Source organism: Piliocolobus tephrosceles, chromosome 6, assembly GCF_002776525.5.
Source record: "Piliocolobus tephrosceles isolate RC106 chromosome 6, ASM277652v3, whole genome shotgun sequence".
NCBI classification, from domain to species: domain Eukaryota; kingdom Metazoa; phylum Chordata; class Mammalia; order Primates; family Cercopithecidae; genus Piliocolobus; species Piliocolobus tephrosceles.
The window spans coordinates 35869318-35888678 of NC_045439.1; the positions used below are offsets into that span (position 1 = coordinate 35869318).

The 19361-nt window shown below is 45.3% G+C and overlaps 1 protein-coding gene across 1 annotated transcript in view; it reads right to left on the reverse strand.

Annotated features, from left to right (window-relative positions):
• TTC9 (tetratricopeptide repeat domain 9) overlaps positions 1-19361 on the reverse strand; it is a 32337-nt gene that overhangs the window by 1746 nt on the left and 11230 nt on the right. The window contains exon 2 of the mRNA XM_023230281.1: positions 3224-3406. Coding sequence (XP_023086049.1) covers positions 3224-3406 — 183 coding nt within the window. The remainder of the gene's footprint in view (positions 1-3223; positions 3407-19361) is intronic.

Consider the following 19361-nt stretch of genomic DNA (forward strand, 5'->3'; position numbering starts at 1 on the left):
CACCCAACCAAGGTCCCTTCTGCCTATCCATGGTGGCTGAGAGGGCAACTAGATGTCGGCCCTCTCCTTCACTGCCTCCCCTTAGCAAACGTGGACAGGTTGGGATGACCCAGGGGACATGAGAGAGGATGGGTGGGAGAGGAGAGATAATTTCTCTCCTTCTTTCTATGCAGCAGCATATCCCAGTGGTTTGCCAGCCAGCGCAGTTAGTTTAGTGAGACCCCAGTTGGAGTTTAACATCAGGCATGTTGCCACCTCCTCTGAGCCTCCTGTCCCATCTGCAAGAAGCAACCTCCACTTTTTTTTTTTTTTTTTTTTTTTTTTCTGAGATGGAGCCTCGCTCTGTCGCCCAGGCTGGAGTGTAGTGGCGCAGTCTTGATTTGCTGCAATCTCCACCTCTCAAGTTCAAGCAATTCTCCTGCCTCAGCCTCATGAGTAGCTGGGATTACAGATACATGCCACTGTGCCCAGCTAATTCTTGTATTTTTAGTAGAGACGGGGTTTCATCATATTGGCCAGGCTGGTCTTGAACTACTGACTTCAGGTGATCTGCCTACCTTGGCCTCCCAAAGTGCTGGGATGACAGGCATGAGCCACCGTGCCCAGCCAACAAGCTCCATTTTTGAATGCCAACCTTGTGCCAGGTTTCTAACCTTCATGAACTTATGTAATCCTCACTACAATCCCGCAAGGTATGTATCCTCCTCTTCACTGCGACAAAATGGAATAAGGATCTTGAAAGATTAAGTCAGATGCCCAAGGAGACACATAGTAAATTGTGTGTCTGGCTGCAAAGCCTGCCTCTCCTGAGGACTGTAATACCTGCCTCATGAAATTGCTCTGAAGCCCAAAATAGGTAAGTCTAAAAGTGCTTAAAACAATGATCAATAAATATTAGTCTAATGTAATTTTTTTTAAGCTTGAAGAGTTTAAAATGACTTTGCTTCATCGTCTTGTTTTTGTCCTTATAAGTAGAGTCAGATGACCACCTCACCAAAACAGGGGCATTTCTTCCCAGTTCCTGTTATTAGTGAGGAGGGCACGGCATGGAACAACTGCTAAGTTCCACACACACCAGAACATAAGAGTGATGGGGTGCCTGGAATAGTTACTTCTGGAAGTAGAAATGAATACTATATCATGCTAAAAAATGCCAGGCGTATCCTCCAGAACAGTGCTGGCAGATAGCAGTGCTCCAGAAAATTCTGTTGAATGAGTCCAATGCTTAGTCTTCAAGCTGCTTACAGTTGGTGGAACACAATTTATATACAGAAAATAAATCAACAACAAGGTGTTCTTTAAAAATATAAAAAAAGTATACATTTGGACATTTGTAAATTGATCCTAAAGTTCTTTAAAAACTTTTGAAAGGAGGATTGTATTTAAAAAAAAAAAAAAAAAAAAAGGCTGGGTGTGGTAGTTCATGCCTATAATCCAAGCACTTTAGGAGGCCGAGGCAGAAGGATTGCTTGAGCCCAGGAGTTCAAGATCAGCCCTGGCAACATAGCAAGACTTCATCTATACAAAAAATAAAAAACATTAGCCAGGCATGGTGGTGCATGCTTGTAGTCCCAGCTACTGGGGAGGCTGAGGTGGGAGGATCATTTGAGCCCAAGAGGTGGAGGTTGTAGTGAGCTGAGATCATACCACTGCACTCCAGCCTGGGTCACAGAGCGAGACTCTGTCTGAAAAAAAGAAAACTTAATCATATAAACAACAATAGCAACATCTAGTCAAGGTTGTTGTTTAAATGTTACTTCCTCAGAGAGGCTCTTTCTGACCACTTGGTCTAAAATAGCTCCCCACCTTTACTCTTTTTTTTTCTGAGACAGAGTCTCACTCTGTCACCCAGGCTGGAGTGAAGTGGCATGATCTCGGCTCACTGCAACCTCCGCCTCCTGGGTTCAAGTGATTCTTCTGCCTTGGACTCCTGAGTAGCTGGGACCACAGGCGCGTGCCACCATGCCCAGCTAATTTTTTGCATTTTTAGTAGAGATAGGATTTCACCATGTTAGCCAGGATGGTCTCGATCTCCTGACCTCCTGATCCACCCATCTCGGCCTCCCAAAGTGCTGGGGATTACAGGCATGAGCCAGTGCACCTGGCCTTACTCTTTTTTTTTTTTTTTAGACAGGGTCTTGCTGTCACCCAGGCTGGAGTACAGTGGTGCCATCTTGGCTCACTGTAGCCTCTGCCTTCCAGGCTCAGGTGATCCTTCTGCCTCAGCCTCCCAAGTAGTTGGGATTACAGGTGGCCACCACCACACCCAGTTAATTTTTGTATTTTTAGTAGAGATGGGATTTCATCATGTTGGTCAGACTGGTCTTGAACTTTGGAGCTCAAGCGATCCACCTGCCTCAGGTTCCCAAAGTGCTGGAATTACAGGCATAAGCTACCACACCCAGCCCTCCGTTTACTCTTGATGTCTTTATTTTGCTTATTTTCTTCACAGCGTTTATTACTACTAAATAGGTCATTTGTTTACTGTCTGTTTGCTTGTTTACCAGTTGACTTGCAGTCATCTCTTGGTGGAGAGTCCCTCCCTGGGTTCTGTCCCCTCTCCACACTTTTTTTCCCACTTACAATAGACAGTGAGCCATTATAATATAAGCTCTTTGAAGGCAACAACTTTCCTTGTTCACTACTATAAACCTAGCAACATTGTACCCCCTCAATAAATATCTGTGGAATGAATGAATGAATGACTGGTGGATATGATCTCAGTGAATGGTATAGATAACACAGGTCCTAAGGAATAGGATCTGACTGGAGGAGTCAGAGCATGCTTCCTGAAAGGTGCTGGGCTTAGCACCAAATTTGCCGGTTTGTATTCTGTGTCATCAACCAGACGTGAGCTCCTCATGGGTAGGGACCATGTCTTTTCATCTATTCCCTTGGTGCTCAGTACAAATCTTGGCACATAGTATGAATTCAATATATATTTGTTGAATAAGTGAAGAGAACTGGATTCTGAGTTGAAAAAGATGAGGAATTCTCTACTCAATTTGAAGAGAAGAGGTGCCCGTGCTCCCTGGAACTCAAACCCTAGGCAAATGCATGGGCTGTGTGCTCCTCTTACTTACGTCTTATCATATATCTGATCCCTAATTTTGCCCTCTCTGCCCCTGCCTGGCCCTCCTAGCCAAGAAAACTGCTACAATGAGAAGGTCCCAGGAGCCACCAGAGCCGGGAGGAAGTAAGAAAACGGCTATTTCCGCCTTACCTGTTGGTTGTTGGGTCCTTGCTTCTTTCAGGTAGTAGAGTGCTTTGTCATAGTCCCCAAGGTGGTAGAAGGCCACACCAGACCGGTAAAGGGCCTTGAAGTTCTCCCCTTCCTTCTTCAAGACTTTGAGGCAATATTCCTTGACTCGTTCATAGTTTACCAGCTCAGCCTGGAGCAGGCAGGCTATGGAGGAAGGGAGATAAAATGTCATCAGCACAACAGCGGTCGGCTCTGCATGTCTCCCTTGAGTTCCCTCTCTCCAGAGGTTTAGCAGGGTTGGTGTTTTCTACTGGGGTTTATATCATGGGATTTGTCTTCCAATAATCCTAGGCTCCCTGACCAGTTTCATCACTAACAAGCCATGTTAACAAGCCTTGAGCAAGTCACTTAACCTTCTGTTACAGGTTGAATGATGCCCACCTTTCCACCACGAAAAGATATGCTGAAGTCCTAACCTGCAGTACTCAAGAATGTGACCTTATTTGGAGACAGGGTCTTCACAGAGGTGATCAAGTTGAGGTCATTAGAGTAGGGCCTAATCCAGTGTGACTGGTGTTCTTATAAAAAGGGGAAATATGAACATAAAGACAGACACACAGAGGAAAGACGACGTGATAAAACATGGGGAGAAGATAGCCATCCATAAGCCAAGGGATGCCTGAGGCTACCAAAACCTTGCAGAGAGGCATGGAACAGATTCTTCCTCACATCCCTCAGAATAACAACCCACCAGCACCTTGATCTTGGACTCCTAGCCCCTGGAACTGTGAGACCATGCATTTCTGTTATCTCAAGTCACCCAGTTCGTGCGACTTTGTTATGGGCAGCCTTAGGAATAAGCTACCAGAGGCAATCATCATCATCTTCATCATCATCTTCGTCGTCATCATCACCATCATGGCCAATATTTGTTGAGTGCTTACCTTGTAGAGATGCTGGTCTCATTGTTTTACATGTATTACTGATATAATCCTCAGAATACTCTGATGTGGGTGCTATTATTGTTTCAGTTTTACAGGTGAGGAAGTTGAGGCCCAGAGAGCTCAAGAAATTTCCCAAGGTCACACAACGTGAAAGAGGCAAAGATGGGATTTAAACCGAAGCTGTCTGGCTCCAGAATCCAAGTCCTTCCTAATCTAGTTGTTGGAGGGATTATGTAAAATAATGGCCATAAAGTACTTAACGTGGGCACATAGCAAGCATGAAAAAAATGTTAACATTCTTAGAATTCTTTTTAGCCTTGTACCAGTAACATCTGCCTCTGACTTCCCTCAAGTTCCCTTTCATATATATTTGTCTCTGCAGTTCCTGAGAAAAGGGGCTTTCTAGTAGGCTAGTGACCAGCTCATACAGGGCACATGTCTGGACATGAGAGACCTAGGTTTCCCAGGCAAGAGGAAGCTATGGCAGGCAGGTCTTATGGTAGAGAGCCCTCCCCATCCCACAAACAGCCATCTCTGAGTAAACCGTGTCCCTTTGAAACTTTCTCTTACCAGCTCTGAGCCACAGGGAGCCACAGGGCTGGGACTAGGGTGATGACACGCCTGGAGGATGACTAAATAGCCTTGAAGAATGACTGAAATTTTGTGCCCTAGGCACCTCCCTCTAATCCCAACCCTGCTGAGCCACCTCACCTCCATTTAACCACTCAAATATCTAGTAGGCATTGACCAAAGGCAAAGAATGTTGTATATTTGGAGGGATTACAAAAAAAGAGACAGGAAAAAGGCACCTGTCTGCTTCTTCAAAGCACATAAAAACAGAGACTTAGGAGGCAAAACTGGTGCTTCTGTTCACAACCCAGCTGGGTGGCTGGGGGAGAATGCTGATGCTCTGTTCCTTCTTTGTGCCCAGACTTTTCCACACTGACAGAAGACACCTCAGGATAGAGACAAGTCATTGATTTCAATCTTCAGGGATCTAACTTCAGTCATTCTGACCCCTTAAGTAACTTCTCAGGTATCAGAATTGCTGAGATTTTTTAAGAGACCAGACTTTTCTTTGAGCATTTAGGACCAAAAAAGTCCATTCTTTCACAGAATGAGGAGACATACACAGACTCTCAAGATGAAGGTATGAGAACCAGGAAGTGAAAGAGAATCAGCTCAGATCTAGAAACTGACCTGTCAGGTTTCACTGGCTGCAGGGCAGAAAGCCAAGTCGACAGAAGCAACAGGCTGCTAACCCCCCGAGGGCAGCTCTTGTTCACCCAGGACTACAATCTTCTGGTGCGCCAGGGGATCCTTCTGATCAGCTGATGCTACAAGCCCCGCTCCCCTCTCCTCCCTCCATGGTGGGGTCTTAGGCCCTTCTGTTCCCTTCCTCACCCCCATGTTGTTGGAGCCTGTGCTGGTGCTTGTACAGCTGTACAGAGAGAGAGAGGGGTTTCTGTACAAAGTTTCCTGGATGTGAACCTCAGTGAATGCTACTTGTGTGGACTTGGCTCCAGCACCTGCTCCCAGAGCTAAAAGCTGTCCTGTCCACAGCTTCCACACTCCCTGCCTGATGTCCTCTCTGACCAGGCCCAGCAGCCCTCTTCCTGTCCAGCCCTCCCTCTTCAAACAGACACTTCTGTTTGCTGACCCTGGCAGTCTAGGAAAAGGACCTTTGTTTTGTTTTTTTTTTTTTCCTTTTTTTTTTTTTAAACAGTTTTTGAATGCATAAAATGGTGGTGACAGGGGGAGGGGAAGCAAAGAGGCCTGGAAATGGGGAAGGCTCCCCACTCCCACAAAGGGTCAAAGGAACCACAGCAATCAATTTCTGGCACTTATTTGGTAAAAACATTTCTAGTTCCCCTGCAGATCCGGTGGGAACTGGCATACCTAGCTGTGGACCAGGATTCAGACCTGGAGGGAGGCAGGGCTAGGCTGGTTATAGGGTGTGAAGCCTCAGCTGACACGAGAGGCAGGGCCCAGAAAGATGGAGAAATGGCTGGGCCAAGAGGTGGAATCTGGATAAGAAGTTGGGATGCCAGGCCAGGACTCTTTTTTTTTTTTTTGAAATGGAGTCACGCTCCATCGCCTAGGCTGGAGTGCAGTGGTGCGATCTCTGCTCACTGCAGCCTCTGCCTCCTGGGTTCAAGCAAGTCTCCTGTCTCGGCCTCCCAAGTAGCTGGGACTACTACAGGTGCCTGCCACCATGCCTAGCTAATTTTTGTAGTTTTAGTACAGACGGGGTTCACCATATTGGTCAGGCTGGTCTCGAACTCCTGACCTCTGGTGATCTGCCTGCCTTAGCCTCCCAAAGTGCTGGGATTATAGGCATGAGCCACTGCACCCGGCCCAGGCCAGGACTCTTAAGGGAATCCAGGGGCAGAGGGGGTGAGAGCCAGGCTGGAGGCTGGCCCCAGCGCTACCTGCAGGTGATTTTTAGGCACCTCTCTGCTGTGGGTGGGTAGCTACTGGTACATCTAATAAGCCCATGGGATAGGTAAGATGGCATGACAGCAGGCACATGTGAGGGCTGAGGAAGTTAAGAAGAGGTGGACTGGCTACCTCCTGATTGCTCCTTCCCCATCCCTGTAGCCATTAGCCAGGACCTGGGGTTGCAGTGGACCTCAGGATAAGTGGTATCACCCCACAGTGTGTTCTCCTCATGGTTGTTAATCCCTTCTCTGGTGTCAGAGGTGCTAAATACTTCACATACACTATGTCTTTTAATCCTCACATCAACTCCATGAAACAGGTTCTATTTTTATCCTTCTTTTATAGATGATGAAACTGAGTTCCAGAGAAATGAAGTAACTTGCTGAAGGTCACCCAGCTGGAAGGTGGTAGAATTAGGATATCAGCCCACTTCTGTCAGGCTTCCAAGACTGTGCACTTGACCTCTGGGGTGTCTGTGGGGCTGCATTTGAAGCCATCGGAAACCCACACAGCCCCTGGGGAGAAAGAGAGGTCATCTGTGGAAACTCCCTTCTGCTGTGTTCCAAAGCTAACAAGCAAAAATTCATGCCTAACTGCTGGGCACTGGGTGGGGCAGTGGGATCAGGTGATGAGCTGACATCCCCCCCACCCACCTGGGGCTAACAGATGGGCAGGGAGGGCAGAGGTCATATTATCTCAAATATTCACATGTGGGTTAAGTGCTATGAAGGACAAAGGCAGAGAAGGAGCATACCCAGGCAGGAGGGGCCTTACCTTGATCTAAGGTATAATGGGAGGTCTTCTTGGAAGAAGTGGTATTTTAGCTGGGATCTAAAGATTGGGTATTTCTCAGCCTCAGCACTATTGGCATTTTGGACTAGATGATTTTTTTGTTACATGAGGATGTCTTGAGCCTTGCAGGATGCTTAGCAGCTCCCCTAGCGTCTTCTCACTACATGCCACTTGTGACAGCCAAAAAATGTCTCTGGAAATTTCCAAGTATTCCCTGGGTGGTGGGGTGTTGGTAAAATCACTCATATTTAGGAATCACTGATCTGGGTGAAATTGAGACGTTTTCAAGGCAGAGCCCAGAGAAAGAGAGTGGGCGAGGGCGAATGGACTGTTTGAGAAAGTTTGGGAAGCCACGCCTGCAAGGCTGGAGCAGAGAACCAGAGGGAAGGGTGAAAGAGGTAAAGCTGGAAAAGAAAGAAACCAGGACACAGAGACCCTTCTGGTCCACGTAGAGGACCTGGGACTTCATTGTGAGGCAAGAGTTGATTTGGATGATGAAATGATGGTGACTCATGGGGCCAAAGTAGAGGCAGACAAGCAGGAAAAATGGATCAATGTAAGCAGCATCAAGGAAGTAGAAGTCACCAGCAGCAGGGAATTTCTGCAATATTTTCTCTCTACTGTCCACATTTGCGAGGTAGAGCCGTTCATCCGGGAGATCTTTATTGTCATTTTGGATTTCCTGATTGTCAAGAAGTGTTTCTCCATGTTGTGGTGACCTGGTCTCTGTTTGAATTAAGGATTATTGTGTCACAGTCTCTCTACTCTGCCATTTGGCATGCATCGATATTTTAAAGAGCACTGAACTAGGAATCATAAGAGCAGGATTCTAGTTCCATTTTTGCCACTAGCCAACATTACGAAAATTAGTTTCTCTTTCTGGGCATCTGCAAAATGAGGGATCTAAATTTCACTAAATAATCTCTACCGTCCTTTCAGATCTAACAGCCTCTGAATACAAATGCTTGCCACTTTTTTTTTTTTTTTTTAAATGCTTGCCACTTAACAGAAGGACAAAATTGTTTCACTGGTTACTCTTCAAAAGGATTTCCATTCTCCCTATTAATCAAGGTCAGGTATCTTCATCAGAACTGGTAAAGCAGTGATCAAGAGGGCCTCTGTAAGACAACAATTACATCCTGCTGTGTGGATTTTTTTTTTTTTTTGGAATAGAGATTGGATTATGTTCTGATGTGAGTTTTCCCAAGTCATGGCACTGGGGTGAGATCTTCCCTGAAGGGAGTAAACTTCCCCAGCGTCAGTCATCCTGAGCAGAGGAGGCTGTTGAGTTGGAAAGGCAGGTTTTGGACTGACTGGCAAGGGAGCCTGGCCTGGACTCTGTGGATATACTTGGATTCAAAGATGCAGTCACTTGGCAGCAGAAGAGGTGCAGGGTGGAAGATGCATGGCGAAGGGCCTGGGCTCTCAGACAACCATATCTAGAGGCTCCATTGAAATCAGTGTTATTAACTTTCTGGCCTTTGGGTCTTTTGAAAAGGCTGAATAAATGCAGTGGCCTGGAATCAGCCAAATTGTGGAGAATGAAGACAAGCCTCTATCAAGGCGTGGGAAGAAGTGCTAGAGGAGAAACAGCCTTTCTTGAGCCAAACAAGGTGACAACAGAGGTGGCCAGTGCAACTTACAAGAGAAAGGCAAATCTGGGGGACAAGAATTGAAGCTGCAAATCTCCAACCACCCCTCCCAAGTACAGATTCCTCCTCCACTGCCAGCCTTAGGCAGTTGGGGTGTGATCTTATGAAAATCATTGGCAGGCCTTCTGAGCCCCACAAAGGGGTCATAGTTAGCAAATGTTAGAGAATCAGCTACTCAGAGAGCCCCCTGGCACACTCATGCACACAGACGGAAAATCCTAAGTGTGATGTTCCCCACAGCAACCACACTCAGACCTCAGGCTAAAGCATGTCGAGTTCTCCTCGCTCTGGCACCTGTTTTGTTTTTGTGTTTCCTGGTGCATGCAGGGCAAAATGCCACCCACTGGCATGAGATAAAGGGAAACCAGATGAAAGGAAGAACAAGTTCATGCAATCACTGGTTTTCTTCTTATAGCTGACTCACTATAGTTTGCTTTTACCTGCTGAACAGAAGGGAAACATGGGCTAAATGGAAGGAAGACCAGACCCATCTGGGGCTAGGAGGGAGGAGGAAGAACCCACTCTACAAGGCTGCCTCACTGTTTGGGGTTGCACTGTATCCATTTGCACAGGATACGTTACAGTCCTCACCCTCAGTACCTAACAATGTCACTTTATTTGGAGATAGGGTCTTTGCAGACATGATCAAGTTAAAATGAAATCGTTAGAATGAGCCCTAATCCAATATGACTAGTGTTCTTATAAAAAGAAGAAATTTGGACACAGAGACAGATACACAGAGTGGAAAGATGATGCGATAAGATCTAGGAAGACGGCTATCTACAAAGCCAGTGAGTGCCTGAGGCTACCAGAAGTTAGGAGAGAGACCTGAAACAGATTCTTCTTCACAGCTCTCAGAGGGAACCAACCCTGCCAAAACCTTAAGTTTTGACTTCTAGCCTCTAGAATGACAAGACAATGAATTTCTGTTATTTTAAGCCACCCAGTGTGTGATATTACAGCAGCCTTAGGAAACTAATATACCTTGCTAGTCACTCCTTTGTGAGATGGGCCTAGGAAATGGCCATTGCGTTCCTGGGGGAAAATTTTCCCAAAAGTTTGCCAAATTATTTGATTTGCTTTCAAATTTATTTCAAGAATCAATGGCATAGTAGTAAATGGGAGAAGTCTGGGATCTGGACAGAGGTGCTATTAAGAATACTGAATGACTGGTATAGATCCTAACCAAACCGAATAGGCAAACAATATTGTACCAGCTCTGGGCGCCCTGGCTGAAGACCAATGCTGGGTCTACAGATACAGTCCTGACCTGGAATCTGAGCTCTGCCACTCACTAGCACAGGCCCAAGGGCGAGTTATATGATCACCCCGGGTCTTATTCTTCCCATGTTAAATAGGAACTTTGTGGGAACTCTTATGATGAGGAAATGAGATAATTAATGCACATTATATGCTTCTCACAGTGCTGGGACAAAAATGGATTCTCAGAAATACTAGTTCTTTCGAAAGCCACTTATCAAATATGATTTGCTCAGCAATGTGTAGGTGAATCGGAGAAAATTTCCATCTTGAGTCCTATATACAATGTGTGGTACGTACACAAAGCTACAGCGTAATTTAAAGTAGATTTTCTATCTTCTGTAGATAATCTAAAGTAGATTTTCACCCACTACTCACAAGGGCAGACAGGTGTCAGATGGCCAAGTCCTAGAGCTGGAAATCTGCACATGTACGCAAATAATTGTTCTCCGTTAAGCTGTCAACTTGTGACATTTGGATACATCTCGTCTTAGCAATTTGAAATATTCCCCCTGGAGAATAAGAACCCTGGCCAAGGAGATGGGGAAACACAAATCATTTGGGAGGGTGACTTAGAGGGTCTTGCTTCAGAGGACATGGAGTATATGCAGTGAAATTTTTACTCCCTGACACCCCATATCTAAGACTACAATGACCCACCCAATTTCACCTTTCTATGAAAGTGATGATTTTCTCTTCTGCATACACAAACGCATGCATTCACAGTTCTGAAAATGACTTTCTTTAGTTTGAGTAGGTGTTTGGGGAAAAAAAAGGCTCTCTCTTTTTAAAAAATTTATTATTTTGGTTTCATGGTCTAGGGTGTACATAAACCCACACCTGCACTGAATGTTTCTGAAATCTAGGTTTGATCTTTGGTTTTACTTACCAGGTTTCCTTCCAGAGGTATATTTTCCGTTTTGGGGTGAGGTAGGTAAACGTAGAGAGCATTACAAGAGCAACTTTGCAGCCAGATAGAAGCTTGGAGGGAAAGAATGGAATGGGTTCTAGGCCTATTTTCATCTCTTACAGATTATAAACCCTCTGAGTCAACAGCTGGTTGTACCCTGCCCCCTCCATATCCCCAAGTTTCAGACACTAGTGCTGCCTGCTGCCTGCTGCCTGCCGTCAGCCCCTTCCCCTTCCATGAGTGGATTCCACAGTCATATCTGGCTGACAGCTTTCTGGATGGGGTGGGGGAAGGATCAAAAGTCTCTGGGCTCCCCTGTAGTCTTGATTGTTCAGGGGACCTTGGAGCTCTAAAAGCCAGCTGTGGCAGGAAGAATGAATAGAACCAGTTTCCAACTCTATAGAGCATGACAGAGCCTGTGAGATGACAGGGAAGTAGTAGTTTTAGCAGAGAAGTTACTGGACAGTTTTTGCGCCTCTGAGCTGGTTCCCTCAAGACCATGTCCAAGTCCCGGGTTAAAACAGCTTACCTTTCAGGGTCTCAGTGTTGAAAATGGTAAAAATGAAGATAATTATGGTTACTACCCACCTTTTCCTTGAAGGCCTGTTGGCAGTAGGAAAACTGTGTTTCCCAAGTACCAGATCCTCACATGTGGAGAGCCTCAAATATGACTGTTTCTTAGAAAACTATTTAGGCTGGGCATGGTGACTCATGCCTGTAATCCCAGCACTTTGGGAGGCCAAGGCAGGTGGACGACCTAAGGTCAGGAGTTTGGGACCAGCCTGGCCAAGATGGCGAAAACCCATCTCTACTAAAAATACAAAATTAGCCAGGCATGGTGGAGCGCACTTGTAATCCCAGCTACTTGGGAGGCTGTTGCAGTGAGCCAAGATTGCACCACTATTCATAAAGCTTATTTAACATAGAGATTCACAGACTCCAAGCCCAGCAACTCAGGTTCCGAAGGGCTTGGGTGGAGCCCAGTAATCTACATTTTTAGTAAGTCCCCAGTGAGCTCCTGCAGGTGAGCCTCCTCACCTACTGAGGTTGTACTGACATTTTAGCATTTGAGGTATGTGTTTCTTAAGAACCATCTAGTTGGTTAAACCATAAGAGTCCAGAACAGCCATGGGGAGCTCCAGGACTATCCGCAAGGGCAGACAGGTGTCAGATGGCCAAGTCCTAGAGCTGGAAATCTGCACACGTGGGCAAATAATTGTTCTCCGTTACGCTGTCAACTTGTGACATTTGGATACTTCTCTTCTTAGCGTTTTGAAATATTCCCCTGGAGAATAAGAACCCTGGCCAAGGAGATGGGGAAAAGGAGCCAAAGGATGAGGTGCTCCATGATGCACTCAAGAGAATCTGGCCCTGCACCAGTGGACAGTATCCATCCATTCTCCCAGAAGGAGAATAAGAGGAAGAGCAGGTCATGTTTATTAAGCATGAATGGGGCAGGCACTGCTCTAAGCATTAACTCGTTTAATCTTGACACCAATCTATACTAGATTCTACTATTTTGCCCATTTTTTCAGATAGAAAAATGGAGGCCCTAGGAAGTTAAGTCACTGGCCCAAAGTCACAATGCTAGTAAGTGTCAGAGCCAGGCTTTGAATTTAGGCCATCTGGCACCTGAGACTGTGCTTTTAACCATTACACACACTGCCCTCCTAGGATGCTTACTTGCCTGTAATGATTCTAGCTCAGTTCCTTCTTTAGACATATTTGAGGCATGGGTATTGCTTCCTGTAGGGCTCAAGTGTGAGATCCTAATTGTGCCAAACTGTTCTCACTTTATATGTAAATACTTCTCATCCGGAAATTTCCTATATAACCCTCCAGAACCTTCTCTCCCACTAGTTCCTTTACATTCAGAGAGAAAAACAAAAAACAAGCAAACAAAATCCAAGTGCAAAGTTTCCCCTCCTCCTGCTGTGGCTGCTTTTTTTTTTTTTTTTTTTTTTTTTCTAAGTTCTAAAACCACCAGTATCTCCAATTCCATTGAGAGTCTACTGTTATCCTAATAGGGCTGACACGACACGTTTCTGGTTTCTTCCTGAAACAACACCTGTCTTTACTTAGCTACGGCTTACAAAGCTAACCCCCCAATTATTATTTTTTACTTGAAACTTTTATTATGATAATCATAGATTCACCTATCATTGTAAGAAATACTACAAAGGGACTTCCTATACCCTTTACCCATTTTCCCTTAGTGGTAATATTTTGTAAAATGATAGTACCACATATTGGCTATGATATTGATGCTGATAGAATCCACAGATCTTATTCAGATTTCCTTATCTTTACTTGTACTCAGTGTGTGTGTATGTGTGTGTGTGTGTTTAGTTGTATACAATTTTATCGTGTGTAGGTTCCTCTATCCTCATCTCCCTCCTGTCCCACCACCTCCTCTTTAACGCCTGACAACTGCTATCCTGTTCTCTACTTCCAAAATTTTGTCATTTTGAAAATATTATATAAATGGAATCACATAGCATGAAATCCTTTGGAAGGGGCTTTTTACCCTCAGCATAATTTCCTTGCAATGCATCCAAGCTGTTGCATGCACCAATAGTTCATCCTTTTTAATTGCTCTGTAGTGTTCCATGGTATGGATGTACTACAGTTTGTTTACCCATTCATCTGTTGAAAGATGTCTACACTGTTTCCAGTATTTGGTTATTATGAATAAAGTTGATAGGAAGAGTCAGGTATAGCTTTTATTTCTCTAAGATAAGGGCTCAAGAGTGCAATTCCTGGATCATAAGAGAAAGAATTCCATTTCTTATCATCAACTATGATGTTGGCTTCAGTTTTTTTCATAGATGCTTTTAACTGAGATCAGGCAATTTTGCTCTAACTTGCTAAGAAATTATTATTTTTTAAATATCTGTGAATTACAGCACATCCTTGCCTAATGGTAATGCTTTGCAGAACCTGTTAGGGGGTCTTTCTAATGAAGTCAGATCTACAGGTACAATAATCAAACGTGCCCTTTAGTTTTACAAAGAATAAAATTATTTTTCATAGCTACATTCTCAAATCAGGATCATTACAGTTATTTATGAAATGTGTCTCCCTTGCTCTTTCAGGCAAGCATCTCTAGAACATCTTTAAATTCTCACACAGCACCTCTCACAGTGGTTATGCTCAATTGGCAGCAAGACCTAACATATATATGGTGTTTTACAACTCATTTAACCTTCATAGAGACTCTGAGAAATAGCTATTATTAGCTCTGCTTCCAGGAGCTGAGGCTTAGGGAAGTTAAGTGACTTGCTGAGCCCACTCAGCTCTTACAGGGAAAGAGCTAGTGTTACTTAACCCCAAATCTCATATTGGTTCCAATCCAACAGAGCTGGTGGTAATGGTGGAAACCCGGACTGGCTGATCTCTGAAGGTCTTTATCAAGTCTGAGGACTGAGAAGGCTGGCTCAGAGAGTTAGCACCCTCCAAGTTGCCGTTTCTTTGTTTGTTTGTTTGAGACGAGTCTCGCTCTGTCGCCCAAGCTGGAGTATAGTGGCCCCATGTCGGCTTACTGTAACCTCTGCCTCCTGGGTTCAAGCGATTCTCCTGCCTCAGCCTCCCTAGTAGCTGGGATTACAGGCGCCCGCCACCAGACCTGGCTAATTTTTGTATTTTTAGTAGAGATGGGGTTTCACCATGTTTACCTGGTCTCGAACTCCTGACCTCAGGTGATCCGCCCACCTCAGCCTCCCAAAGTGCTGGGATTACAGGCGTGAGCCACCGCACCAGGCCCACAAGTGGCCGTTTCTTTGTTCACTCCAATACCTGTTTCTCCTGCCTGCTGCCCAGAGAGTCTCCCACTATTGCTGCTGCTATTTCCACTGCCGGGAGCTGTTTGGCTTTATCTGGGGGGCTAAATCGCCTTTGATTCCATTTACATTAATTTCTGACCTCCCACTTTTCCAATCTAGTATGTGCTCGCACTAGATTCAAACATACACTGTCAAGTGTGTCTTTTGCTTTCTTTGTTTTAGCAAAGAAGAGAGATCTCTCCTTTTCATCATAACCAAGCTGCTCCCTTGAATCCCTCTGATTCTTCACATGGATGCCCCACCTTTGCGATCGCTACCAGAGCTGCTGCTTCCCACACATCATCACTACACAATTTCGGGTAGGCACTCTTAGTAAACTGAGTCAACAAGGATTCACTCATCATGGCCTGGGCCCAGGGCTTCATAAGGAAAATGGAAAGCATTCAAGAGATATTGATATCTTCAAGGAGTTTATATTCTTTTTATTTACCCTCTGTTGGCAAAAATAGCTGTCAAAGTGGCAGGTGAAAGAGTTAGATGGAAAGTCAGTATAAAATCCTATAAGCTGAAAGCTTACATTGACAGTCCTTTAAAGCATATTGGAATCCGCCCAAAGGAGTTGTAATGCCAAAGCTTAAGGTCAGCTCAGACCTTTGGCACCAATCTGGCTGCTATGGCAGAATACTTAGAAGTTATCTCACCTATGGCCCCTTACTCTCACTCTTGACTTTGGTGTAGTAAACAGAGAGGGAGAAGGCAGAGGTGAAAAGTTGGTAGGACAGAGCTGTTGTTTGCTGGAATCTTCATTAACACCCCTTCCTCAGTCTGGAAGTGGGACTTTGGAGGGGCCAGACTGGCCATTTGGAATGTGAGGATGAGTATATTCCCAGAAATATTCAGAAGAAACCCATCACCCTGTATTATCTTTTCCTTCTCAGCTCCGGCCAAGTACACATGTCACATTCATTGGCAGAAACTCTAAGCCAAGATGAGGGAAGACCTTAGAAGCCAAGGTTCTGTCCTGTTCTCTTTCTGGACATTAAAGAATGTCTCCCCCGTTTCAATCCCCTCTCCTGCCCCAGAGATGTGTCCCCTGTTCCTATTGCCTCTCCCACCCTCCTTCCCTCATGTCCTCAGATGTGTTTGGGGATAGGATAATTAACAGGCACATGTATAGCGGAAAGAGCACTTCTGTGGCAGCACTGTGTTGTAATCACAGAATGCTAGAAATAACCTAAGTATCCATCAGTAGATTAGTTAAATAAATAATGGGACATTGGTGCAATGGAACATTACACAGCCATTACAGTCATGCTGTGGAACACTGAAAAATATTTTCAATGAAAACACTGGTGGAAAAAAATGAAGGTTGCTAAAGTTTGTACAGTATAAACCTGAATGTTGTGAAAAATAAATGTGCGTGTGTGTGTGTGTGTGTATCAGAGTGAAGAATTAGTTTTTCTTTTAAACGTTCTATTCCTTCTGTATGGGTGAATAATTTGTAACATCTATAGCAGAGTTTCTCTAAGGGAAGAAATTCTCTTTTTGGAGGAGACTGACTTCATCAACTGCTTCAGGTGGGGAAGGTGAAGCTTAGAGGTCAGTGGTAGGCACACAGATGAAAAGATGCCCAAACTGCTTTGTATATGAAATGAAGGGAATCTGAGAGTGGGGAAACCTAAGCAGCTGAGAAGGGCTGGAGGGGAGAAAGAGTCCAAGCAGCATGGCGGGGAGCTGGAACCTCCCAAAAAAGGTGAGTGGTTCATTCGAAATTCGTCTGATAGTCAAATGAGTTTTAGGAGGAAGAATTTCTAATATTCAATTTTTGAGATGTAAACTCCTTCTGTATCCCAGAACCTTCAGTAAAGTCTAGTGAAATTATACATCTGGGCGTAGTGGTGCCATGGAATGTGAAAAGGAAGTAGCAGCAACAGGAAGTCGAGTGGCCCTTTGGTTGTCACGCAAACAGAGTGAGCAGCATCCTGTGGGAGGGGAGGGGAGAAAACACAGGAGGTCCCTGCAGTGGCCCCAGCCCACGTGAGAACAACCCCTTGTTTCCTAAATACACTGGGAAAGGTAGACCTGAAGGGGGTTGGCTGATGTTTGCTTTACATATAAATGATCATACACCCACACGGAAGAAAAACGGCAAGGAAATAAACCAAAACAGTTAAGTGTTGTCATCTTGGGGTGGTAAATGACTGAGTTTTATCTTCTTCTTTATAATTTTTTTTTTTTTTTTTTTTTTTTTGAGATGGAGTCTTGCTCTGTCGCGCAAGCGACGCTGGAGAGCAGTGGCACAATCTCAGCTCACTGCAACCTCCGCCTCCCCGGTTCAGGCGAATCTCCTGTCTCAGCCTCCCCAGTAGCTAGAACTACAGGTGCATGCCACTGCGCCCGGCTAATTTTTGTATTTTTAATAGAGACAGGGTTTCACCATGTTGGCCAGGCTGTTCTCAAACACCCAACCTCAGGGGATCCACCCACTTCGGCCTCCCAAAGTGCTGTGATTACAGGCGGGGGCCACCGCGCCTGGGCTTCTTCTTTGTAATTTGTCATACTTTTCAATGCTAAATTAAATTTAGCCTAAAGCTGCCTCCTTACATATTCTAAGTTTGGCCTAAAGGTTTCTTTGTACATAATGAACCATAGTGAACTGAAAACTAGCTGGATGTGTAAACAGTCTGCAACCTACTCTTATGTCAATCAACTGAGTTTTAGCCAATCAAAAGCAACCAACTGTTCAAACTGAGTTCAAATAAGGCAAATGCAGAGCTGTTAAGTATCAGCTGTTTCTGTACCTCGCTTCCACTTTTTTGTACGGTGGTTTTCCTTTTTCTGTTTCGTAAATCTTCTTCCACCATGTGGCTGCACTGAAGTCTCTCTGAGCCTCTTCGGGCTTGGGAGGCTGCCCGATTCACGAGTCATTCTTTGCTCAATTAAACGCTGCTAAATTTAATTTGTCTAAGGTTTTTCTTTTAGTATCAATAACTTCTGCAACTATGATGCTTTACTTTTGTAATTAGAAAATTTTTTTTTCTTTTTCTTCTTTTTTTTTTTTTTTTTAGACAGAGCCTCGCTGTCACCCAGGCTGGAATGCAGTAGTACGATCTTGGCTTATTGCAACCTCCGCCTCGTGGGTTCAAGCGACTCTTCTGCCTCAGCCTCCTGAATAGCTGGGACTACAAGCATACACCACCACGCCCGGCTGATTTTTGTATTTTTAGCAGAGACAGGGTTCCACCATGTTGGCCAGGCTGGTCTCAAACTGACCCGCCTGAGGTGATTCACCCGCTTTGGCCTCCCAAACTGCTGGAATTACAGGCGTGAGTCACCACTCCCGGGCAGAAACTATATTTAAAAAGTCACCACTGGCCATTATCATCCCTTCAGAGAGAGCTGGGGAATGAGGGGAAGAGGAACTTGGGAGAAGAGGTATGAAAAGGGATTCAGAAGGGTTTCCTAGGCAGAAAGCACTGCCTCTTCATGGGGCACTGTCCTGGGGATGGTTAGGGTCATGAGGGACCCTGGGTGTTTTGGTGGAGGAGCAGCTGTGAGCGGGCCCAAGGGAAACACCTGGTAGTGCTCTCACTCCCAAGATGCCTGATTAAGCCAAGGACTTTCTTCATCCTACCCCAATAAGGAAGCTCAGTAAGCTGGCATCTGCCTGATGCACAAGAGGGTGGGGCAGGCCCGGGGCTGCCAGCCCCATGGCTTCTCTCTCAGATGTCTCCTTCTCCTACGAGCCTCTGCATCCTCTCTTTCTCTTCCCACCAGAAAGCTTTCTTGCCTGTTAAGCTCCCCTGGGGACTCAAATGATCACAGCGTGTATCTTCTCTTCCTGGCAGGCAAATCCTTATTTTCCGCTGTCAGATTCTCAACTGGTCTGACTTGTGAGAGTGCCTGAAGTTCTTTCCCTGCTGTTTCATTTCAAAGACAGGGTCGGGGGAATCCTGGGGCAAAGTGTGAAAAGTGGCAGGGAACAGGCACTTTCTAACTGAGCCTTATTCACTTGGAGAATCTCAGGCTGGAGATAATGTGTGCCTAGAACCCAGAGTTTCTAAGTGTTTCTTAGACTGACCCAAATCCTGAGAAGCTGGACTGGGCATAGACCCCTGACCCAAAGGCTCTTGGTCATGGTGGAGCTCTGCGGTCTTTCAACTAACTGATGAGTTACATGTTCACTCAGCCTCCCTAGACCAGGAATACCCCAGGCATGGTGGTGGGAAATGTCCACACCCCACCAAGGTTGTTGGCTTATACCTTCTCACCTCCCCTCTCCTGCAGACACTTAGGGAGATGGCATTCTTTCCCCTGGCCCCTGTTTTGCCCTCAGCTTTTTGCTCACTTGCTTCCCATGTTTCCCTATAGCCTTCT